Source organism: Podarcis bocagei (genome assembly GCF_964188305.1).
Source record: "Podarcis bocagei genome assembly, chromosome: 4".
NCBI lineage: Eukaryota > Metazoa > Chordata > Lepidosauria > Squamata > Lacertidae > Podarcis > Podarcis bocagei.
This window is the reverse complement of record NC_138128.1, coordinates 11,628,499-11,653,958: the sequence shown is the minus strand read 5'-3', so window position 1 is coordinate 11,653,958 and position 25,460 is coordinate 11,628,499. Positions and strand designations below refer to the sequence as shown.

Genomic DNA, 25,460 nt, shown 5'->3' with positions numbered 1-25,460 from the left:
CTCCCGCTGCCACTACGCTGCCGACGCACGATTTCTGTTCTTATCCTGAAGCAAAGTTCTTGACTTGAGGTACTATTTCTGGGTGAGCGGGGTCTGTAACCTGAAGCGTATGTAACTTGAAGCATATGTAATCCGAGGTACCACTGTATTTTAAAATATAAAACAACCCCAGCATTCATCCTCACTAAAATCACTTGTTAAAAGTTCATGCTAAAATTACGTGCCGCGGTAGTGCTGCTGGAACAGAAAATGTTTTTAGCAGGTCCTGAAAACAATATAGTGAAGGCGGCTGCCTAGTATCAGGGAGTTTCAAATTGTAGGTGCTGCCACATTTGGGAGCTGATTTCTTGAAAGAGTGGAAGAAACATTACGTGGCATTTGTAAAGTTCAACAGACTCCTGTGGAGTGAGGTGATCCTTCAAGTAAACTAGTCCCTCTGAATACCAGATGCCAGGGACATGTGTGTTGGATTCATGCCTCCTGGAGTCATCTGGCTGGCCACTTTAGGAAGGAAAATACTTCAGTGGGTGGGACTTTGCCTTATCCAGTAGGTCTCCTTTTTCGTTCTGACGTTGTTTCTTCTCAACACTGTTTTGAAGCACTGAAAAACCTGAAAAGGCTGTGAACTAAAGCAACAGTGGCATGCAGGCAAACACCTTGGCCAAAAATATCACTGTCATTGAAGCCCATTTTCAGAAAACTCAACCATCATGGATTGGGTTTGCACTAATAAAAATTTGGAGACCTACATAAATTAGGCAAAGTAAGCAAATTTGCAAAATAAGCAGATTTGTTTCCTTCGAGGCCCTCTGCCTCATGTGCCAGGCTTTGTTTCTGCTGGGGACAGAAAAGCACCCACAGTCTGCTTTTGCTCATGTCCAACTTGTGCTATCTTTGCCACTCAGTAGCTTACCCCAGTCTTAGACTGTAAAACCCTTGGAACAAATGCTACACATGCTTTAGCTTTGTTATTTTGCAGACTGCTAGTATACATAACAAAAGACATGTTAAAAACAATTATATCAATGCCACTGGATAGGCAAAGAGCTGTCCAGGGTACTGAAGTTCTTCCCTCGACTAAGGTAAAGGTACCCCTGCCCGTACGGGCCAGTAGTGTCCGACTCTAGGGTTGCGTGCTCATCTCGCTCTAGAGGCCATGAGCCGGCGCCGTCCGAAGACACTTCCGGGTCACGTGGCCAGCGTGACGAAGCTGCAGCTGGCGAGCCAGCACCAGCGCAGCACACGGAAACGCCATTTACCTTCCCGCTATAAAGCGGTCCCTATTTATCTACTTGCACTTAAGAGTGCTTTCGAACTGCTAGGTGGGCAGGAGCCTGGACCGAATGACGGGAGCTCACCCCGCCGCGGGGATTCGAACCGCCAACCATACGATCGGCAAGTCCTAGGCACTGAGGTTTTACCCACAGCGCCACCCGCGTCCCATTCTTCCCTCGACTAGTGGAAATTATCTCCAGTCCCTCTTACAGTTTCTTGATTTTGCCATCCATTCACTATCTATTTTTCCATGTACCAAAAGCCTACCCAGAGTGGTGTGGCTAACGTTGTGCCCCTCAGATGCTGTAGGAATCCACCATCTCCCATTAGCCCTGGTCAGATTGGACAATAGTCAGAGATGACGGGCACTATGATGGCTACTTTTAGGCTGGGATATTGGGTCAGTGTCCATGGTGACATAAGTTTAAATCCCAACTCATCCAGAAATGCTTACTGTCTGTGTTCAACCCACCTCACGGGGCTTCTGCAAGGCTGATGGCTGAAGAATTGATGCTTTTGAATTATGGTGCTGGAGGAGACTCTTGAGAGTCCCATGGACTGCAAGAAGATCAAACCTATCCATTCTGAAGGAAATCAGCCCTGAGTGCTCACTGGAAGGACAGATCGTGAAGCTAAGGCTCCAATACTTTGGCCACCTCATGAGAAGAGAAGACTCCCTGGAAAAGACCCTGATGTTGGGAAAGATGGAGGGCACAAGGAGAAGGGGACGACAGAGGATGAGATGGTTGGACAGTGTTTTCGAAGCTACCAGCATGAGTTTGACCAAACTGCAGGAGGCAGTGGAAGACAGGAGTGCCTGGCGTGCTCTGGTCCATGGGGTCATGAAGAGTCGGACACGACTAAACGACTAAACAACAACAACAACAAGCCCTGAAAGCTGCATTGAATTTATTGGAGGAAGGGTGGGCTGAAATTTAAAATATTTTTGCAGTCTTGATGGCTAAAAACTTCCTTTTTGGGGCTGTGGGGAAGAAGAAGACAAAGAAGAAGAAGAGGAGGAGTAGGAGTTTGGATTTGATATCTCACTTTATCACTACCCAAAGGAGTCTCAAAGCGGCTAACATTCTCCTTTCCCTTCCTCCCCCACAACAAACACTCTGTGAGGTGAGTGAGGCTGAGAGACTTCAGAGAAGTGTGACTAGCCCAAGGTCACCCAAAAAGCTGCATGTGGAGGAGTGGAGACGCGAACCCGGTTCACCAGATTACGAATCTACCGCTCTTAACCACTATACCACACTGGGGAGATGAACATAAAAGCTCGTCTTTCTAGGATGCAGAAAATACACATTTCTAGATCTTCTGCAAATACCACTGCAGAGTATGTATCCAAGATATATCAGCATTATCCTGTGTGAAATAATTCTCATGTCCAAGGACTAACAAGAAACTGGTGCAAATTTCTTTTTCATTTGTAGAAGAGCAGAGACAATCATTATCATATAGGAATGATTATTGAAACAAACTGAGCAACAAATTAATCCTGAATTCATTTACACTGACTCTACCAGGCTCTTAACTACCTCCACTCATTACTTACTCTCTCTTCGCCTAACACACCTCAGCTTTCTCTGTTTTTCACTCCAAATCCTCAGTCTCCCTTAAATGAACTTAAAGGAGTTTTTCACTGCTTAAGATGTTGATACCACTCTAAAGCATCTCTCCCTCAGCATGTTAAGGCTTAGGGATAACATAGCACAAGTTGGACCAGCTGCAACAAAAAAGGTTTCATTCTCCCATTCCCCTCTACTTCCCGCAACAGCTACTTAGCATTCTCAAGCCAGCTATTGCTACAGAAGGATCATCACTCACTCTGAAAATTGGTACTAGAGGAAATGATTCTGCAAAATACCAGTCACCACCACAAAAGAAGCTGGTTCAGTAATAAGTTACCATCACATCTATCTTCTCTGTATATCTCCCTCCACTGCCCATGATTAACATGGCATTACTTCTGTGCTCATCTCTTTTCAGGCAGGTAGAGTCCTTTTTTTCCTTGGTTAGACAGGTATTTTCCTCAGTGGGCTCCTTAGTTGCTGCTGGCTTCTTTTGTCCGATTTCCTGCTCTGCAAGCCACCTGTCACTTTTATTAATATTCAAAAGGGTACTAAGGCTAACGATCTTTCTGCTTAAAAGAGATCACAATATAGCCGTTTTTGACATGTTACAAGGTTAATGGTACCAGAGACCTATGACTGTATGGAAAGGAAAGGAACAACCACGAAAAAACATTTCATTGAAAGAAGCAAATCTTTGGTTTTCCCCACATGTGAACATCATACCTGTATTGTGACGGACTTTAGAGAAAAGCAAAGCAAGAGGGAGCATGAAAGAGGTATATAAAATTATGCATTCTGTGAAGAAAGTGAACAGTGATAAGCCCCTCCCCAATAATACTACAACTTGGGGGACATCCAATCAGTGGCGTAGTATAGGGGGGGCTACTATTCTAATAAGGGAAGGCATTGTTGAATAGTGGGTAGACATGGCAGACGACACAGCGATTTCTCCAAAGCAGCTCTTTATTTTGTAAGCTGGAACAGAACTGAACAGCAAACAGCTCAGTTGGCCTGCTTTTATAGGCAGCTGGCTGTCAACACTGTAGCAACAACAACCCAGGGTTTCCCGCCTAAAATAACTGACGTGGACCTGAGTGAAAACTATCTACAGTATCCCCCTGCTGGCCCAGGGTGAGAACTTCAGTACATAACAGGCATGATTGGCTAAAATTGAGCAAGTCAGTGGATGACGTTCGCAGATTTCATTATGGGACCTTCTACCTCCCCACCCCCACCCCCGTTTGGTTTGGGAACTGATTACGCAGCAGATGCATTGTACGCATTACTTTGAAAGTGTATCCAATTTTGATGAGCCGCTGGTAATATGAAATCATTGTTTATCTTAGCCCCAAGGTATTGTGTGACATACCTAGGACCATGGGAGATTATTATTATTATTATTATTATTATTATTATTATTATTATTTTAAAAAGCACCGCTTCATGCAATGACTCATAATGGGAGAAATGTTTAAATAACCTAGTACTGAAAGTATTAGCGTTACATAAAAATAGCATATCTATAAATGTGCCATCTGGTTCAGAAGAAGGTATTTTAAAAACAAGTAAGAACTAATACAATTTGCATCCACTTGATAGAAGGAACTATGCCTGAAAGTGCATTGATGTTCAGTCTTGTGTAGTTTCTCAGATTATGAATGCAACTGAGTGATAAGTAGCTACTGCAAAAGCATGGCAATGAACCAGTAAAAAAAACACACAACAACCACAGTTAATTTGCTAGCTAAGCTCCTTGTAACAATGAAGCCAGTGATCCTTCCCCCATCATACCTTCCTCCCTAGACATTCTGGGCCTAAAAGATACTTGACAATGCTACCTCCATCCTTAGGCTCCATCACAAACTAGCTCTGACTGGGGACACACTTTGAGTGCATCAAGTCAAGGTTACGCAGGCATACAGAAAGGTAGCCTTGGTGGTTGATACTCAACTGTAGAATTTCCTTTCACTGGGAACTTGCCAAAGCTTGAGTATGAGCATCTCCTAGAATAGGTGTAATTTTTTTAATTAAAAAATCTAGTTAGTTTTTGATGGCCTTGGTAAATTGAGGTTGTTTTGATCACTGTGATCAGGGAGTTCATTATCTGAATATATAATAATAATAATAATAATAATAATAATAATAATAATAATAATAATAATAATAATAATAATTTATTATTTATACCCCGCCCATCTGGCTGAGTTTCCCCAGCCGCTCTGGGCGGCTTCCAATCAAGTGTTAAAAACAATACAGCATTAAATATTAAAAACTTCCCTGAACAGGGCTGCCTTCAGATGTTTTTTAAAAAGAAGATAGCTGCTTATTTCCTTCACATCTGAAGGGAGGGCGTTCCACAGGGCGGGCACCACCACCAAGAAGGCCCTCTGTCTGGTTCCCTGTAACCTCACGTCTCGCACTGAGGGAACCCCCAGAAGGCCCTCGGTGCTGGATCTCAGTGTCTGGGCTGAACGATGGGGGTGGAGACGCTCCTTCAGGTATACTGGACCGAGGCCGTTTAGGGCTTTAAAGGTCAGCACCAACACTTTGAATTGTGCTTGGAAACGTACTGGGAGCCAATGTAGTTCTTTCAGGACTGGTGTTATGTGGTCCCGGTGGCCACGCCCAGTCACCAGTCTAGCTGCCGCATTCTGGATTACTTGCAGTTTCCGGGTCACCTTCAAAGGTAGCCCCACGTAGAGCGCATTGCGTGATGCCCAACACTCAAGGAAAGGGCTGCAGCTCAGTGGTAGAACATCTGCTTTGCATGCTGATAGTCCCACAACTCACCCTAGCATCTCCAGGGTAGGACTTGGAATGTCCCATCTCAGACCCAGGACTGTCTACAGTACTGAGATTGATGGACCAGTGCTATAATGGCCTTGCTATAAAGCAGCTGCGAAGTTTCTATGTACTCTCCCCTTTGCAGTAGTTCAAATACAATTACAAGGTGAACTCTCTGGGACGCGGCATCTCTGCATATCCCAGTTTACTAGAAGCAATCGATTTCCTTTCTGTTATTAAGCCTCAGCCTCCTCACAATAAAGGAGAATATTTTCGGAGCAGGAAGCAACGCGATTATTTTCCTCATGGGTTCATTTATAGCTCTGATGCCAGAATTTCAAAATGCAGGGCATTTATTACACCGTGCCACAGATCCAAGACAGCCCTGACAAAGTCTCCTTTTTTCTTAATGCATTGTCACAAGTAAATGATCTACAAACTGAAGACATTAGGAAGCAAGAGTCGATTCATTTTCAATTTACCTTTATTGCAGCAAAGCCAATTTTTCTCCCCTAGCTGTGGGGAACAATACACTTTGCAGTGTGCATTTTGTTGCCGGGGTCAGAATAGCCACTATTTTATTTACATTATCGCACCATGCTTTGAAAGCTCTGGAGCAGGCCTGTTTATATTTTCTCCCTCTCTTTAGAATATAGAAAATATTCTAGTCCCTGTGTGGGAGACCAAGTAGAAAGGATCCCCCAGGGTAGGAGGTTGTGGGAAGAAACAGAAGTTCCCAGCTCTACTTTTCTGTAGCTGGATAAAGAATATGAGACAAATGTGATAGAGGGTTTTTATAGCTTCTCCTCTCTCTTGCTTCTTTATTTTTTGTTTTTCCCCCTCTTATTTTGACTTTTCAGTGTCTTTTTCTTCTTTTAGATTAGTTGTTTGGCTTTTATTGTACCTTATGTTGAAAACTTTCAATAAAAACATTTAACAAAAAAAATTGTAGAAATTAGCAAACATTTATGGATAGCCAACGCTCTCCTATGCATGCCAAGTGCAGATTTTTTTGGGGGGGGAAATATACGATGAATTAAAAAAGATGATAGGGATAACTTTTACTAAAAAACCGGAGGCATTCCTATTAAGTATTTTAGATAAAGAGATACCAAAAAATCTAAGAGAGGTATTCTTGTATGCAACTGCAATACTTGTGGCCAGCAAACTCAGAGGAAACTCAAAGCAAAAACTTGCAGAAAAATGGGATGGTTGTAGAAGATATGTTCAAAAATACAATAATAGTTTTGACTCCGTGCTAGCATTTGAGTGACAAAGGAAGTAAAAGGAGTTGGATGACAATTAAGGATTTATTATGTTTTCAGAATGTATTGGAAAATTTATATAGAAAGGTTTATTGTTTTGTGTACATTCGATTGTAAGATAAAACATGCAAAGGGACTTGACAGGAAGTCAAAATTGAAGATAATATTTTGTAAGATAAAAGGGGGGAAAGTATTTACTTTCATTATTATCATTTTTGTGTGTGTGTGTCTGTACATATGTGTGTTTTGTATGGAATGTTTGGGAGGAAATAAGATGGTAAATAAGAAATAAACTAAATATTGATGTATGTAATTTTTATTTCTCAATTATATTTAGTGGTAGTATGGTTGTAATTTTTTGTAACATAAAATCATTCAATAAAAATTATATATATATATTTAAAAAGTGCAGCTCTGCACTCAGGAGAGGAAAACCTCATAGTCGGTAACGAATTTTAACAGGGACTCAGCAAAGGCTGAAGGAACCAGACACCCATTGAGTTCCACCAACTGACTGACTCCAATACAAATCAAGGTACAGATAGATGGTTCTCCACAGGGCAAACAAGTAAATCCCATTGAACTCAATCTGTTTGATGCCATATGATGTCAGGAGCAGGAAAGTTAAACCAAAGAAAAAGGTAGGAAGAATCAGGAGGCCCCTTCCTTTGCAGCCGTGACTTGAATTCTGTGCTTTTTTAATTGAACTGCCTCATGAAACAACATTAATTCCCTGCATGTAATAACACACACAGAAAAGTTGACTATAGCTGTTTCCATGATGTGCTATCTTGCTCCCCTGCAGGGAGCTTTTGTTGGAGGAACAGCCCAGAACTCTTACCATCTCATTGGGGTGTAAAATATAGATGAGCTCAGCGCTTGTTGGCTACACTGAGCCATTCCTGTGTCAGCTGGAGTTATTACTAGACAAGTAACATATTCCCTTGGGAACTTTCCCACATTCTCATGCTTCTCACTGGTCCTTCTACTTATTGATATATTTATTGCATGAATTTTATATACCGCTTGATTGTAATAAAATCTCAAAGCAGTTTACAAGAGGAATGAAACAATATAAGTGAAAAAGGGCAGCAACTATTTTAAACATTCAGAAAATCATTAAAATCAACAATAAGCTAAGTCCAGATGAAAACACATCAACATGTCTGGATAGGTTTTGCCTAAACAAAAAACAGCTGCTGAAAAGAGCATCATCATTATTATTATTATTATTATTATTATTATTATTATTATTATTATTATTATATAATTTATATACCACTGTATACCCAGAAGTCTCAGGGCGGTTCACAGAAGAAAATCAAAATATAAAAGCACAAAATACATAATCAGAATAAAAACAACAGCCCAATAACCCAATAACACCCTCCCGCAGTACAGGCGACAACCATTTTAGGCACAATTGCCAACACTCAGGTCCTTTAGGACCTGGGAAAAGACACAATGGGGGTGGAATAGGGTGGGGCAATGTACACAAAAATGCAGAGAGGCGGGACTTAGGTTGACTCCAGTCATGTGACCTGGAGACGTGACACTAAGCACTTGTTTTCCTTTTGCGTGTTGAGGTCCCCAGAGCCACCCCAATAACTCACACATCACACAGAATTTTTTGTTTAAGATTTTTGTCATAATTTTGGCCACAACTTTATTAAAATACAAATTTGTGAGTGGTTGCTTAGGCATTGGTTGCGACTATCTGCCCCCACCATGGGGGACAGACTGACATTCCACATGATGCGAAAGTCAGAATAGGGGAATACACTTGGGGGTAACGGCGGAGCAGGGAACCTGCCCTCACCCCCAAATGCAACCAGGAGCTCATGGCTATGGCCCGAGCCCCCTTGACAGAGTGGGCAAGCAATAGTTAGCCCCCAATTCCTTTAACGGAATCCCTCGCAGCAGCAGCATTAGAGGGGCAGGCACTCAGCCTACCAAGGGCAGGCACTCAACCACTGCCCCTCAACCAACCAAGCCACAAACCAATGCCTAACCGCAACCTTACAAGTTGTGACGATTTGCTACGCAGTAGGCAAAAACCAAATGGCCCCAGCCAATCAGATAGACAAAATTCCTACCGGGCCCCTGCCCCAAGAGCAGACGACCCCATGACAGGCATAGCAAGGTCAAAGCGAACAACCCTAATTCTAGGGAGGGGGGGGGCGGGCAATCCGATGCAGGGGCGAAAAGAGGAAGCCCTAGCCTCATGCAAGGAGTTTTAACATTTCTGGCTGTCAATCAAAAAATGGCAACATTAACTTCTTCCCAACAACAAGGGAAGCCCCAATGGCATCAGTGGCCAACGATCAATTAGTCCGCCCCCAACTTTGGAGTGTCCTGGCGGCCCCCACCGCAACACGTACTCTCCATGAAGGAGAACACGCTTTGCCAGACTTAAGCAGAGCAGCAGCCCCACTGCTGAATGGAGTTTGGATCTGGCGTAACTTTATGCTTGCTTAACTACGCATACTTGCTTAATGCCAGCTTCCTGTGCATAGGATTGCTCCCTCAAAGAATAAAGAATATTAGATTATTATTTTTTTGCGGGTTGGGGGAGCTATTCAGTGTTATGCCTTTAAGCAGGAGGCTGGTACTAATGGCCTGAATGTTTTTACACTTCTGTGTGTGTTTTTATCCTGTTTTTTGTGCGAGAAACAGAATATCTCCTGAGAACCTGAGTGTTCTGTTTTGTTTTTAAATTCCGAGGTGCCAGATGGCTATGGCTGAGGTTGAAAAGTATATTTATCTTGCATTTTGAATAACTTTCTGTGTTATATTAGCTGCGGCAGCCTTGGAACAAAGTCACCTGTTTCATTTCGGAAACTCCACATTTTCCATCAGGGATCGAAGCACATAATTCTGCTTCTGGCATGTGTACTACTAGCTTCTTCATGAGATAAGCAATGAGTGGGGAAAAGAAGACAAGCTTGAATTATGGGTTTAATATTCTGAATAACAGGGCAATATGTGAATGAATAGACACAATAAGGAAACGAGACAGGGCAGCTTGGTGGGAGCTGGATTAAATATGGAGTGAGAATGAGAGGAAGACTGCTGTGTAAAAACGGCCTCTCAAAACTCTGCCACTCTGCTTTTGGACAGGGAAATTGACGGGGCACATTTCACAGAATTTCTCCCAGGGGATTAGACATTGTACAACAGTTTCCAGAACTCACCATTAGCCGTGATTGCAGCACAGCTTCTTTCCTTTCCTCCCTACAATTTGGCTTGTTTGTTCGTTTGTTTTTAGCTCCTTTCCTGTCAGCACTCGCCATCGAAGTTTTCTATTAAAGGGAGCGATATATTGCAATGGAAATGCATTTCTTAGGCGTGCAGAAGAGAAGCTATGTGTTTATTATTACATTTTAAGTTGCATTTTTGTTTTTTACAAAAGGCAACCCAAAGCAACTTGCAAATATAACACAAACTTTAAAATGAAATATGAAAAGCCAGAAGAAAACAAAAGCCTAAAACCCACCTGTGACACATGCCAAAACAACAACAACCAGTTCAAATACATTCCACTCCATTTAAAAAAGAAGAAGAAAAGGCAATGGCGGAATATCAATTAAAGCATCCATGACAGATGGCCACCCAAATTAAAAACCTCCAAGGAAGGAGAGTCCACAAACTCCAAAGGGAGTCTGTTCCACTGTCGAACCGCTCTTACTGTCAGAAAGTTCTTCAGATGTTTAGTAAGAATCTCCTTTCTTGTAACTTGAAGTTCAAGTCCTACCCACCAGAGCAGGAGACAACCAGCTTGTTCCATCTTCCTTGTGACATCCCTTGAGATATTTGATGATGACTATCATATTCCTCTCAGACTCCTCTTTCCCAGGCTAAACATACCCAACTCCCTCAACCGTTCCTCATAAGGCTTGGTTTGTAGAACCTTTATCTTCTTGGTCACCCTCCTCTGCAAGTTCAAGCTTGTCAATATCCTCCTCTGCAAGTTCAAGCTTGTCAATATCCTTCTTAAATGGTGGCACCTAGAACTGGACACAGAACTTCAGGTATGGTCTCACCAAGGCAGACTAGAGTGGTACTATGACTTCCAAGAAGATCAAACCTCTCCATTCTTAAGGAAATCAGCCCTGAGTGCTCACTGCAAGGACAGATTCTGAAGCTGAGACTCCAATACTTTGGCCACCTCATGAGAAGAGAAGACTCCCTGTAAAAGCCCCTGATGATTGGAAAGATGTAGGGGACAAGGAAAAGGGGACGACAGAGGACTAGATGGTTGGATAGTGTTCTTGAAGCTACCAGCATGGGTTTGACCAAACTGCGGAGGCAGTGGAAGACAGGAGGGCCCGGTGTGCTCTGGTCCATGGGGTTACGAAGAGTTGGGCACAACTAAACAACAACATGACTTCTCTTGATTGGGACACTATACTTCTGTAGATGCAGCCTGGATCAAATGAAATTATCAAGCATCCCTACTTGCCATAGAGGAAGAGGCCATTTATTTAGTCACAAACCTGCAGTGAGAATGATCTCATTTCCCCCTGGAAAGCTTCACACACACAACCCCACCACCCGGTCACTGCAATCATTGCACCCAGTCACCCCTACATATTACTTTGTTCTTCAGTCATAGAAGTGGCCTACGATATTAAGACACGGACAGATGGTTGTTGGAAGAGGCGTCACTTCCCATGAGGTGCACCCCCTGTTGTCTCTGATCAAGGTAGTATTTGAAGCAATACAAAGACCTGTCAAACCAGACAAAAGTACCCATCACCAGCAGTCACCACCTTTACCCACCTCCTTCAAGCCTCCAAGAGAGAGAGGGGGAATAAACAAACTAGTATCTGCCTCCAGCTAAAAAAATAACGCAGGGTAATCCAAATATTGCCCAGCTCAATACCAACAACAGGAATTGTTCCAAATGCCCCAAGCAGACCTGGGAATTTGCACGCCATCATTTCTCTTCAATGGAATGCAAAAAGGCTGTCATCCGCCATATTTCTTCTGTCATGGATAGAGGCTTGGGATTTCGGATGCCCATCTGAGCAGGAACCAGAACTATGGAGAATGCACATATGATGTCCATCTGACAGTGCTGTTTATTATTACACTGAATCGGTGGGTTGTGTGTCTGTGTGTCTGTGTGTGTAGGAGGGGAAGGACTGGGGGGACAGGCAGGCAATGCAAGTTGTCTCGCACAGCGACAGCCTCATGTAATGTGCAGTGCTGCATTTGCTTCTTGCTGAGCCCTGACAGCAGTGGGACAGCTGAGTGGCAGGTACTGCTGATCATTTTAATAAGGTCTGTCCAGTATATTTCACCTTCATCATTGCGGAGCTTTTGCTCTGCAATGCTTCCTCCTGCAAGCAAGGAAAGATTGTCTGTTGGACACAAACTCTGAGGCTGAAGTAGAAAGGAAGATGAGCAGAGAGCCTTTGATAACCCTCTTTGGGTTATGTATGCATGTATTAAATTCATTTGCCACCCATCATCCGTATATCTCAGGGTGGTTCACAATGTAAAAATACAATATAAAACCCACGAAACACACAATAAAAATAAGAACAAAAACAAACCAATAACCCCTTCTCCCACAGCACATTTAAAAAGGTAGTGGATGTCAATAAGTCTGAGGCCTGGCTGAAAAGGAATGTTTTCGCCTGGCACATAAAGGTGCATATTGAAGGTGCCATATTGGGGAGAGCATTCCATGAACAAGAGCCACCACAGAAAAGGCCAGTTCTCATGTTGCCACCCTCCGGACCTCTCATGGAGGAGGCACACTAAGAAGGTACTCAGATGATGATCATCGGGTCCGGGTAGGTTTATATAGAGCGAGCCAGTTCCTGAGCAGCTGATGTGCTCTTTGGTAGCTACAAAGGTATCCTTTCATCTCCACTGCCTCAAATCCAATTGAAGCATACAGGAAAAGCATATGGAATAGTTCATGGACTATGTACGATTTCACAATGCAGGCGGAGTGGACATGAAGCCACTGTGGTGTAGTGCTTAGAGTGTCACACTAGGATCTGGGAGAGACCAGGGATCAATTCCCCCACTCAGCCATGAAGCTCACCGGCTGACCTTGGGCCAGTCACGGTCTCAGCCTAACTTACCTCCCAGGGTTGTTGTGAGGATGAAACGGGGAGATGGAGGCCATGTACACTACCTTGAGCTCTTTGGAGGAACAGGTGGGTTATAAATGCTATACATCTTATTTAAGTAAATAAATACATGTTCCCACATATCAAAACACCCCTTCCACAAAGAAATTAAGAACAAGGGGCGGAGGAATCAAGGGGGATTATGAGTATAATAAATAAAACCCTATCCCTAACATATGAACTTTCCATGTGCAGAATCTAGCTAAGTTATCAGAATTAGGGAAAATCTGAATTTCAGCTGTAGGCTGCTCAGGGCAAGGACAAGGACCTATATTTTCTTTACATTGCTCTATAAAGCACCCTCTGCCTTCTGGGTACTACAATAATCCTCAGCAATGTCAGTGTGGGTATACGTAAAAGGAGACACTGGATCTATAGCAGCAAATAATCCCTATAGGGATCTTGCCAGTGTGGTGTAGTGGTTAAGAGCGGTAGTCTCATAATCTGGGGAACCGGGTTCGCGTCTCCGCTCCTCCACATGCAGCTGCTGGCTGACCTTGGGCTAGTCACACTTCTCTGAAGTCTCTCAGCCCCACTCACCTCACAGAGTGTTTCTTGTGGGGGAGGAAGGGAAAGGAGAATGTTAGCCGCTTTGAGACTCCTTAAAGGGCGTGAAAGGCGGGATATCAAATCCAAACTCTTCTTCTTCTTCTTCTTCTTCTTGCCGTCTAGTGATTAATATCTTATCAGTTAACTGAAGTCTTTCAACAACAAAGGATGGTTATCAGGAAGGGAAGTAATAGACCAAGCTAGCTGGACCACATTTTATCTGTTTATTTTTAGCAATTTTAATTCTGCACACTCTAAAATAGTCACAAATGAGCTAAATCCCTGATGCTATTTGTCAAAAATAATGGCGACACCTCTCTTCGCTTTCCCCCATCTCATTTACTCTCATTAAACTGACCTCCTATATCCCAGGTGTCATCTGTTCCGCAAAAGAAAAATGATACCCAAGCAGGGAACCCTTGCATGTGTTTCATTATTCCTTTGCAGGCCACAGTGCATGGAGCAATGTCAGCTCCCGAGAAAATCAAACACTAATAAACTACTTGCTGTGGGATGCAAATTGGGATTTATAACAAAGTAGGTTTATTTTTATTTGTGTTTTTTTTTAATGTCAGCCACCAAGACCTTGTGATTTGGAGGTCCTTGCCGTATTACTTAAGAAAAAAGCATTTGAAAAGCAGATATATAAGAACACAAGTAGATCCCTACTAGATGAGGACAATGGCCCATCTAGGCCACCATCCTGTTCTCACAGTGGCCAGTCAGATGCCTGCAAGCAGGATTCGAACACAGGAGCCCTCTCTCCTCCTGCGACCAGAAGCATTACTGTCTCTGACTGTGGAGGCACAGTATAGCCATCATGCCTAGTAGCCAGGGGTAGCCTTTTCCTCCATGAATTTGTCTAATTGCTTTTAAAGGCCCTGCATACCTGAAGGAGCATCTCCACCCCTATTGTCCAGCCTGGACACTGAGATTCAGCACCGAGAGCCTTCTGGCGGTTCCCTCGGGGGACACGGGTGGCGCTGTGATCAAAACCACTGAGCCCCTTGGGCTTGCCATTCGGAAGGACGGCAGTTCAAGTCTGCACCACGGGGTGAGCTCCCACTAGGGAAGCTTTTAATGTTTAATAGACTATTGTATTTTAATATTCTGTTGGAAGCCACCCAGAGTGGCTGGGGAATGGATAATAAATTGTTGTTGTTGTTCCGTCTCAGCTCCTGCCAACCTAACAGTTCGAAAGCATGCCAGCACGTGTAGATAAAGAGGTACCGCTGCGACGGGGAGGTAAACAGCGTTTCCGTGCGCTCTGGTTTCCATCATTGTGTTCCGTTGCGCCAGAAGCAGTTTAGTTATGCGGTCATGCTGGCCACATGACCTGGAAAGCTCTCTGCGGACAAACACCAGCTTTCTCAGCCTGAAAGTGGAGATGAGTGCCACACCCCACAGATGAATTCGACTGGATTTAACTGTCCACAAGTCCTTTACCTTTACCTTTACCCGTGGTTCCTTCACTGCGAGAAGTGAAGCTGTAGGGAACCAGGCAGAGGGCCTTCTGGGTAGTCACTCCTACTCTTGGGACGCCCTCCTGCCAGATGTCAAGGAAATATACAACTATTTGACTTTTAGAAAACATCTGAAGGCAGCCCCCTATAGGGAAGCTTTTAATGTTTGGTGTTTTACTGTGCTTAATATGTGTAATTTGTTTGCAGCCACCCAGAGTGGCTGGGGCAGCAAAGTCAGATGGGAGTCATATAATTTATCCTCATCGTCATTCATGTTGCAGCCATCACTGCCTCCTGTAGGAGCGAATTCCATAATTTAGCAATACACTGCATGAAAAAGTGCTTTCCTTTTAAAGAAGTAAGTAAAGGTAAAGGGACTATGCATAATGATTGACTGAGAACATGCAACATTTAGTTGATATATGCACATTCCTCAAGACCTGTTGATTATGTTTAATGGCCAGAGAATGTACAGAATTCAACTATTACATGCACATTCTTCATGAGCTGTTAGTGATACTGCATAAAGGTAAAGGTAAAGGGACCCCTGACCATTAGGTCCAGTCGTGACCAACTCTGGGGTTGTAGTGCTCATCTCACTTTATTGGCCAAGGGAGCCGGCGTACAGCATGACTAAGCCGCTTCTGGCGAACCAGAGCAACGCATGGAAACACCGTTTACCTTCCCGCCGGAGTGGTACCTATTTATCTACTTGCACTTTGGCGTGCTTTCAAACTGCTAGGTTGGCAGGAGCAGGGACAGAGCAACGGGAGCTCACCCCGTCACAGGGATTCGAACCACTGACCTTCTGATCGGCAAATCCTAGGCCCTGTGGTTTAACCCACAGCACCACCCGCATCCCTTTTTGAAGAAGTACTTTCCTTCAAAAGAATACAGGAAACCAAGAGCTACATTCAGGGCTCATTCACACCTTCATTTGTGCTGCACCTAGAAAGCACAGGTCTGAGTAGTTTTCTGCTTGGCTCGCACTTTCTAGGCATGGGTCTGAGTGGTTTCCCCATTGCCCCACTCATTTCCAAGGGAAAACCCACTCTTTAGTGACAGATCAGAACAAATGGCAATCCGGTGGAAACCCAAATTGCCATTTGCTCCGATTGAGAGCGAAATAGCAGTTTCCCCGGGGGAAAGCAGCGGGACAACAAGAAGTGTGGATAAGTCCCTACGCTTCACTTACAGAATCCATGCCAACTCCAGGTACAGCTGCAACAGACCCCTGCCTAAAACCACAGAGAACTGCAGACAGCCAGGGTATGTCAGGGGTCACCTACATGGTGCCCACACAATTATTAAGTGGGGAGAGCTCTGTTGCAGTCTGGTCCTAAGTTCTGCTGTTGGCCACAAATGGAAACCGGATGCAGGAAGAGATGGACCTTTGACCTGATCCAAAACAGGTAGGATGCGCCTGCAATTGTGAGCTCATTCCTAGCTTGAACAATGAAAGCCCTCTCTCCGCGGCTCTTCCAGGTGAGTCATTCTTCAAGGAACAGTATCTTTGGGCTGAGTCACATCAGGATAAGATGGGGAAAGTAAAACTCCAATTGCAGATTGCTAGATCGAACAAATGCACCGTCTGATAATGGAAACAAGCATACCAAAATCCTTATCGCAAGAGAGCTGTCACCTCAACAAACTATGTGAAGAAGCCCTTATAGTTCGCTCTATGGGACTGTGTTTCTCTTTGGGAAACAACGGCAACTTTTTCTTTTCTTTGGACTCAGTTAGACCTGGGTTGAAGCACTGCTGCGGCAGACCTTGGGGTGGAAGAAGAGCTGGTGTGGCCAAGGCAGCAAGAAACTGAGGGCTCAGTGCATTCTAGAAGGTCAACTGACCCTTGGGAGAAGCGTCCGAGCCGTCCAAAGGATGGGTAGGCACTTTATCCATGTGCAGTGCTGGCACAAACATGAATGCACGCAGTGCAGCACATCTGGCAGGGCTGCGTGAGGGACGTGCAGTGCCTGATTTCAGAGGGTAAGGGCCATAGTACCTGCTTTGTACACAAAGGATTTAATCCTTGGCAACATTTCCAGGTAGCACTGGAAGAGAACCCTGCCTGAAACCTTGGAGACGCATTGCCAGTCATTGAAGAGACTCCTGAGATCAATGGACCAATGGGGCCTGACTTCCTGGGACTTCTCCCTTTGCAAACTTGCAAGCTGCTTCCCGTGTTGGAATCTGCAGTTCAGATTTCGAGAGTTGTGCCTTCGGGTGAGACAAGGGATCTCCGGATACACCCCTCAGACTACATGCCGCAGCTACTCATGCCAACCTACTTTATTCATTCATTCATTCATTCATTTGATCCTATTTGTGAATCGTTTCCCATAGAAACATCCTCAAGTGAAAATTGCCTCACGCAAACATTTGAAAGACTCATTAGAGAACAGTGCCTTTTACAATCACTCAAGAGTATGTGTAGAATTCAAGATTTATTCAGAAAAGTTTCCAGTGCTCCTCACAGGGGGTTTATTCTGCCAATAACCCAGCAAGTCTCGAAATTTACTGAAGCAGAGGGAATGACTTTACTCAAGCATTTACAGATTTTGCCTCCAGGGATATGGCAGTCTTCCACTAAATCCAAAATTTCCTCAGAGCAAACGAAGTGTGTTCTGGCTGTTTCTAATTGTTTGCACGGGGAAGAAATAATGAGGGTAGACATTTCAAGAATCATTTCTCCCCAGCTCAACCATTTTTCTTTATAACTTAAGTGGCAACTTCCAAAGAAACGTCAAGACTTATCAGTGTTTTTGGCACACCTCCTATCTTTAGGCTAGCCTAAATGAAAATGAAAAGTATTTGCCAGGCAAATAAAGTGCCATGACATAGCACAAGGGTAGGCAAACTAAGGCCTGGGAGCCAGATCCGGCCCAATCGCCTTCTCAATCCGGCCCGCGGACAGTCCGGGAATCAGCATGTTTTTACATGAGTAGAATGTGCCCTTTTATTTTAAATGCATCTCTGGGTTATTTGTGGGGCCTGCCTGGTGTTTTTACATAAGTAAAATGTGTGCTTTTATTTAAAATGCATCTCTGGGTTAATTGTGGGGCATAGGAATTCTCTCCCCCCCAAAAAAATATAGTCCGGCCCCCCACAAGGTCTGAGGGACAGTGGACCGGCCCCCTGCTGAAAAAGTTTGCTGACCCCTGACATAACAGAAACCAAAGGGCCTGAACACATGCCAATTAGAGGGGACCCAATTAAAAAACAACAGCTCTCACCTATTGCAGATACATTGGAATTGCAAGAAGGCTCTGAATATTCTGGTTATTCTAACAGAAGTAGGAAGCACAAAGGCTGTATGCTGCTTAGGTACTGAATATAATGATTATATCACCTCTTACACAGTGATAGGAACTGGCCAGACATCCTCACTCACTCAGTGTATTGAAACAAATCTGCACACACCTTTTCTTTCTACAGCTCAGTAATCCTGGAAGACCACGTATGGCACACAGGAATATGCATAACTCGGTGATGCTAATAACAGTGACTCATGTTCAGATCATTGCTGGAATTAGTGTGGTCAAATGCAAAAGGGGCCATGGCTTCTGCACCTTTAACACTTTTGTAGGAAAGGTAATTTCTGCAGATAAGCTCTGGCTGCAGTTTCCCCTTCTACACACTTGCTAGAGGTCCTGAAGCGTTTTTTGTACATGTTCACCCTAGACTGGGTACCAGACGCTAGGTGATCAAAGGATAATTATTGCTACCTTGCAGAGGTTCACATTTCAGGAAAAGATCCCGCATACGTATGAAATCACTTACGAGATTTTCAGCATTTAGCACAGAGCTGGGCTTCCGGACCGGGGTGACTGCTGAAGTTCAAGGCTGGTCCTGACTGGTGTTGATATGTAGGGTTGCCATGCATCCAGGAAAACCCAGACTTGTCCTCTTTTGGGGGGCTCACATGCCCATCGGGGCAGATTTTTACATTTTAAAGGAAATGTCTGGGTTTTATTTGGAGGGGTGGGTAGGTTGGGTCTCGAGCTGCTCTGCACGCTGCGGCCGCTGCCAGCCCAAGCTGTCCTCTTTTTTGCTCTTCAAAATATGGCAACCCTAAGATATGTTCTCTGGAATAGGTCAGGGTGGTGCTGTGTGTTAAACCACAGAGCCTAGGACCTGCCGATCAGAAGGTCAGCGGTTCGAATCCCCTCAACGGGGTGAGCTCCCGTTGCTCGGTCCCTGCTCCTGCCAACCTAGCAGTTCGAAAGCATGTTAAAGTGCAAGTAGATAAATAGGTACCACTCTGGCGGGAAGGTAAACGGTGTTTCCATGCACTGCTCTGGTTTGCCAGAAGCGGCTTAGTCCTGCTGGCCACATGACCCGGAAGCTGAACGCCGGCTCCCTCGGCCAATAAAGCGAGATGAGCGGCGCAACGCCAGAGTCGGCCATGACTGGACCTAATGGTCAGGGGTCCCTTTACCTTTACCTTATAGATAAAACAGAGACCAATCATCAGTGCTACCATTTCCTTTGTTTTCGTTGGCATCCATCTGTCTCGAGAGACAATAGAGTGTACTTCTGGGGGTGAAATCAAACCACTGTACAACTACTCTTTCTTTCTTTCTTTCTTTCTTTCTTTCTTTCTTTCTTTCTTTCTTTCTTTCTTTCTTTCTTTCTTTCTTTCTTTCTCTCTCTCTCTCTCTCTCTCTCTCTCTCTCTCTCTCTCTCTCTCTCTCTGTGTGTGTCTGAACAATGTAGCATTTCTTTTCTTACTAAAAAGTGGAACAGTGGCTTTTCCACTCTGCAGAAAGTTGCCAGCATTAAGGAAGCAACCTGAACAAAACAATTTCTGGCAGGAAATTGTATGTGTTTTTCCTTTTGAACACATCCTGAGATAATCAAGCCATTCTGAAATGGCAGGCTCTCACCTCTCCACACGAAACGACTAATTCCAGGACTTTAATCTCACCTGCCTGTGCAGGGAAAAGAAGAAAGGAGGTTTCCCAGAGGGGAAATGACATGCCTCTACTGGTATTAGCGCTGGTGATTTACACCTGAGTTAGCAGAGTCTCCTGCAGATTATTAGCCTTTTCTCTTTCTGACCCTTGAAGTGATTCCATATAGTTGCTACCGAGAATGAAAGTAGTATTATGGGAAGAGCAGCAGATCAGCGCTAATGCGAATGCGGAGCTAGTGCAGACAGAATTTGGAGATCAGCTACATCCTCAGCAGACGTCAATGAGTCTGGGAATTCAAATAAATAATAATAATAATAATAATAATAATAATAATAATAATAATAATAATAATAATAATTTATTTATACCCCGCCCATCTGGCTGAGTTTCCCCAGCCACTCTGGGTGGCTTCCAAGAGCTTCAAAGTGTTGGGTTAAAGATGAATGAGTGTTTTGGCAGCCATCTGACATAAACCTGGTTTATGTCAGTTTCCTATAATGAAATTATTGAAGTTCTGTGATTTGCAAAGTTGACTCCCCTAATCATGGTGCACAGAGCTACCAAGGGTGGAAGGCTCAGTCTAGTTCCAATTCGTGTCAATTACACGTGTTCATTCATAAAACCATTCCATCCCATTTCCATATAAATCTGATTCCCCCCACACACATCTGCACGAAAATTTAAGATTAAATGCATATTTAAATAGTATTTTAACACAAATGACACTTTTAAATATCAATTTTGCCTCAACGTATGCATTTCTAAATATGTATTTTTTCCAGATACATTTTGGTACTTTTCTGAGCTGGGGGCGGCATCGCACAATTCGGAGCCATGCAAATTCCAAAGTATAAATTGCGTTGCAATGCACCTATTAGTCTTGGAGCTGAAAATTAGGTTGCTTTTCTTAAAACTGCAGACCAAACCCCCCCCCCTCCATCTGCACTGCTAACACACAAACGCAAACAGACACAAAGTGAGATTGCACCAGGCATGGCTCACTTTCAAACTTCTTTTCAAAAGCTAGAAACTTTTTCCTTTAAAGGATTTCTCCACCTAATGCTGGCATTATTTGCTTGTGTGGCATGATAGCAGGAGCCAGGCACACCTCTGGTCTTGGTACATTCACCCCATTTATGCCCACCTTGAATTATTTATCCATTATTAATTTTCCACTCTGTACTGGATATGCCATATGCGGTTGTTTTCTATGGCAGCTTTGTTCTCCTTCAGCGGGAGCAGCCATGGGGAGCCTTTGAATAAAACAGCCAACTCACAGTCAGGTGCCTGTGTATCTCAAAAGAGAAATAAGACCTCTAATGTTACTGTATCATTAAACAGAGAGGACAAAGAGGAAAAAGAACACAACAGCACTGACGGGAATTTTCACGTAATGAGAAATGCTTCTTAAAGCGTTCTCAGCGCTGAAGCCATCATGCTATTAAAAGTTCCCAATTCCAGAAAGCTTAAGCATCTCTCCTTTCTCTGTTGCTATACATTATTTAGTACAGTACAGTGAAGGATGAAGTCGCCACTGTGAAGTCACACAATCGAGATTATGCAGAGCCCAAAGCCCGGTATCTCAGGCAGGACACCTCTGAGCATGTACAGAATTCTTTCTCTTAAAGGTGAAACACCCCCCCCCCAAAGGACCCGAGGGCAAATTATTTCCCTCCACTTCCTTTGTGGAGGGAATGCTCCTTCACTGGTCCAGAGATGGCGCAGGTTCACCATGGAGGAGCTATTCATCACTCTCAGTTCTCCTGCCTATAGTTGCAGCAGCTCCACATGCATAATAATAATAATAATAATAATAATAATAATAATAATAATTTATTTATACCCTGCCCATCTGGCTCGGTTTCCCCAGCTACTCTGGGCAGCTCCCAACAGAATATTAAAAACACAATAAAACATCAAACATTGAAAAATTCCCTCAACGGGGCTGCCTTCAGGCCCTGCGGAAAGATGTCAAGTCCCGCAGGGCCCTAGTCTCTTGTGACAGAGCGTTCCACCAAGTCGAGGCCAGTACTGAAAAGGCCCTGGCCCTAGTTGAGACCAATGTAACCACATTGCGCCTTGGGACCTCCAAAGTGTTGTCATTTGTGGACCTTAAGGTCCTCCACGGGGCATACCAAGACAGGCAGTCCCATAGGTTGCAGACTCTCCTTCCTTGGAAGTTTTTAAGCAGAGGTTGGATGGCCATCTGTCATGGATGCTTAAGCTGAGATTCCTGCAATGCAGGGGGTTGGACTAGATGACCCCTGGGGTCCCTTCCAACTCTACAATTATGTGATTCTATGAAAGCCTCTCTCTCCCTACAGAGGTGTGTCAGTGAAATTATACAACCTCGCCTGCAAGTAGGCAACAAACATGAGCTCGTTTAGAGATGAAGCAGGGAGTTTAATTTATCTTCCCCGAGAAAGAATAAGCAGCTGGGAAACTGAAAACGCACAATTTGTCCTCAGAATCCAGCACACAGTAGCTGCCCTTTGGCAGCTGCTCAGTTAGGCATGACTCTGCAAAAAAAGAAGGAAAAAAACCCTTTCCAGAGAGCAAACATGTGATGTCTAAACACATGTTCTGTAAAATTCGTGACATTACAATGCTAGTGGCAAAAGTTCCCAGACCTAAGGGCAATGAATAAGAAGCAAAAAGTCTGTGTGCGGTTGAGAACCACAAGACAAAAAAGAGACTTTGAAAGCCTTCAAGATCTGCCAAATATGAAGAGGTCTCTTTTGCAAGCTCCTTTCAGACTGAACTCCAGCTGCCAAACTCTTGATTTCTTTCCCTCTCTGATTTAAAATTGTCAGCCTGCTTGAAAATATTTACTTTTAGAGTCTGTAAGGGTCAAAAACAGGTGTGACATTAAACACATGGCAGCATTTAATGTGTCTCCTCCCCATTGGTGTTAAATGGGGAAGGGGACGTTAATTCTTTCTCTCCTGCCAGAGTAGGCTGAAAGTTACCTAAAGGCTTAAATTATTAGTTTAGGAGGGAAGTTTCCATTAGCTGTGCACACACCATAAATTTAAAGCACATTTAAAGCATATTTCTACACTGCTGAGAACTATAGTTTATTAAGGGTGTTGAGAATTATAAATCTCTGAGAGCTAAACTACAGTTCCCATTATTCTTTTGGTGGGGAGGGGGAAGGTGCTTTGAATCTATAGCATGCATGCATGCCTGTTTGGGCCCTAAGAGTAAAAATTGCTTACCCTCAAGGGCGCCACTTCCCACTGTTCTGGGCATGCTTCCTGATTGAAGGGAAGCAAGTCCAGCACCATGACTCATGCAGAGATGCTATGGGCACCCTCCTCTGAGGACTGGCAGTTCTGTTGTGTCCATCTAGTTCAGCATCCTGTCCTCTGAGTGGCCAACCAGGTGCCAATAGAAGCACAAAGCTGGGCTTGAAGGCAACAGCACTCTGCACACCTGTAATTTCCAGCAACTAGCATCCAGAGGCACAGATTCCACAGGTAGAATGTAGCCACCACAGCTAGTAGCCATCAATAGCCTTCTCCTCCTTGAATTAGTCTAAATCCTATGTCTAAAGCCATCCTATGTCAAGGAGCTGTCCAGGAGTCAGGTCATCCACAGGGCAGGCACACACACACACACACACACACACACACACACACACACACAGAGTAACAGGTAGGTAGCCATGTTAGTGCTGTGGGTTAAACCACAGAGCCTAGGACTTGCCGATCAGAAGGTCGGCGGTTTGAATCCGCACAACAGGGTGAGCTCCAGTTGCTCAGTCCCTGCTCCTGCCAACCTAGCAGTTCGAAAGCACGTCAAAGTGCAAGTAGATAAATAGGTGCTGCTCCGGTGGGAAGGTAAATGTCATTTCCGTGTGCTGCTCTGGTTCGCCAGAAGCGGCTTAGTCATGCTGGCCACACGACCCGAAAGCTGTACTCCGGCTCCCTTGGCCAATAAAGCGAGATGAGCTCCACAACCCCAGAGTTGGTCACGACTGGACCTAATGGTCAGGGGTCCCTTTACCTTTACCTTAGCCATTTTAGTCTGCCATAGTCGAAACAAAATAAAAAAATTCCTTCCAGTAGCACCTTAGAGACCAACTAAGTTTGTTATTGGTATGAGCTTTCGTGTGCATGCACACTTCTTCAGATACTTCAGAAGTGTGCATGCACATGAAAGCTCATACCAATAACAAACTTAGTTGGTCTCTAAGGTGCTACTGGAAGAAGAAGAAGAGTTTGGATTTGATACCCCGCCTTTCACTCCCCTTCAGGAGTCTCAAAGTGGCTAACAATCTCCTTTCCCTTCCTCCCCCACAACAAACACTCTGTGAGGTGAGTGGGGCTGAGAGACTTCAAAGGAGTGTGACTGGCCCAAGGTCACCCAGCAGCTGCATGTGGAGGAGCGGGGAATCAAACCCGGTTCCCCAGATTACGAGACTACCGCTCTTAACCACTACACCACACTGGCTCTCGAAGGAATTTTTTTATTTTGTTTCAACACATACACACACACACAGAGAGAGAGAGAGAGAGAGAGAGAGAGAGAGAGAGAGAGAGAGAGAGAGAAGGCACGGAATGCAATTCGCTTTTTATTAGCAGAAAAACAACACAGCAGGGTCCCTGGTTCACCTTCACTCTACAGAGGCCTTCCTGAAACTAAGATCTAGGCACCCCATCCCCCTTCTAGCTTTTCTCTCTGGATCCCTCCCAAGCAGATGGAGGCTACGTCGAGGGGGTGGGCTCCTCCTCTGGGCCTGTCTGACAAATTGCTCAGCAACACGCAGGACCCTCCTAAAGCGAGGGGTCAGAGGGGGAGGAGAGTCATCAGGACGGGGACTGTCTGCCCCTACACTGTGACTCTCAGCTTCTAATCCTGTCCTGGAGGGTCCTAATAATAATAATAATCCGGTGGGAGGGCGTTCCACAGGGCGGGTGCCACTACCGAGAAGGTTCTCTGCCTGGTTCCCTGTAACTTGGCTTCTCGCAGTGAGGGAACCGTCAGAAGGCCCTTGGCGCTGGACCTCAGTGTCCGGGGTAGAACAATGGAGGTGGAGATGCTCCTTCAGGTATACTGGGCTGAGGCCGTTTAGGGCTTTAAAGGTCAGCACCAACACTTTGAATTGTGCTCGGAAACGTACTGGGAGCCAATGTAGGTCTTTCAAGACCAGTGTTATGTGGTCTCGGCAGTCTCCCAACCACCCTTGATCACTCAAGTCTCCTACTTCTATCAGCTCCCAGCTCGCCCCTTCTGCTGACTGCTCCTCAGAGTCCCACCACCAGGATCCAGGCTCGAAGGTGTCATCTTTGGAGCTCCCACCACTTTGCCTCATCCGGCCGGTCCCTGACATTCAAGCTGGTGGTCATCACTGCCTCCTGTTCCCTGGTGCAACTTTGCCCTGTGTGAAGAAGTGCTTCCTTTTATCTGCCCTGTATCTCCCAACATTCCACTTCACTGGATGCCCATGTGTTCTAATGTGGTAAGAGGGGTGGGT

General features: G+C 44.6%; 1 protein-coding gene across 5 annotated transcripts in view; it reads right to left on the bottom strand.

The window, feature by feature from the left end:
- Positions 1-25,460, bottom strand: part of PEX5L (peroxisomal biogenesis factor 5 like) — a 189,304-nt gene that overhangs the window by 114,032 nt on the left and 49,812 nt on the right. For 3 of the 5 annotated variants that reach the window (XM_081190256.1, XM_081190260.1, XM_081190258.1), the window contains exon 2: positions 10,096-10,203. The exons of the other annotated variants lie outside the window; for them this stretch is intronic. In XM_081190256.1, the coding sequence (XP_081046382.1) occupies positions 10,096-10,203 (108 nt within the window). The remainder of the gene's footprint in view (positions 1-10,095; positions 10,204-25,460) is intronic. 5 annotated transcript variants of the gene reach the window in all.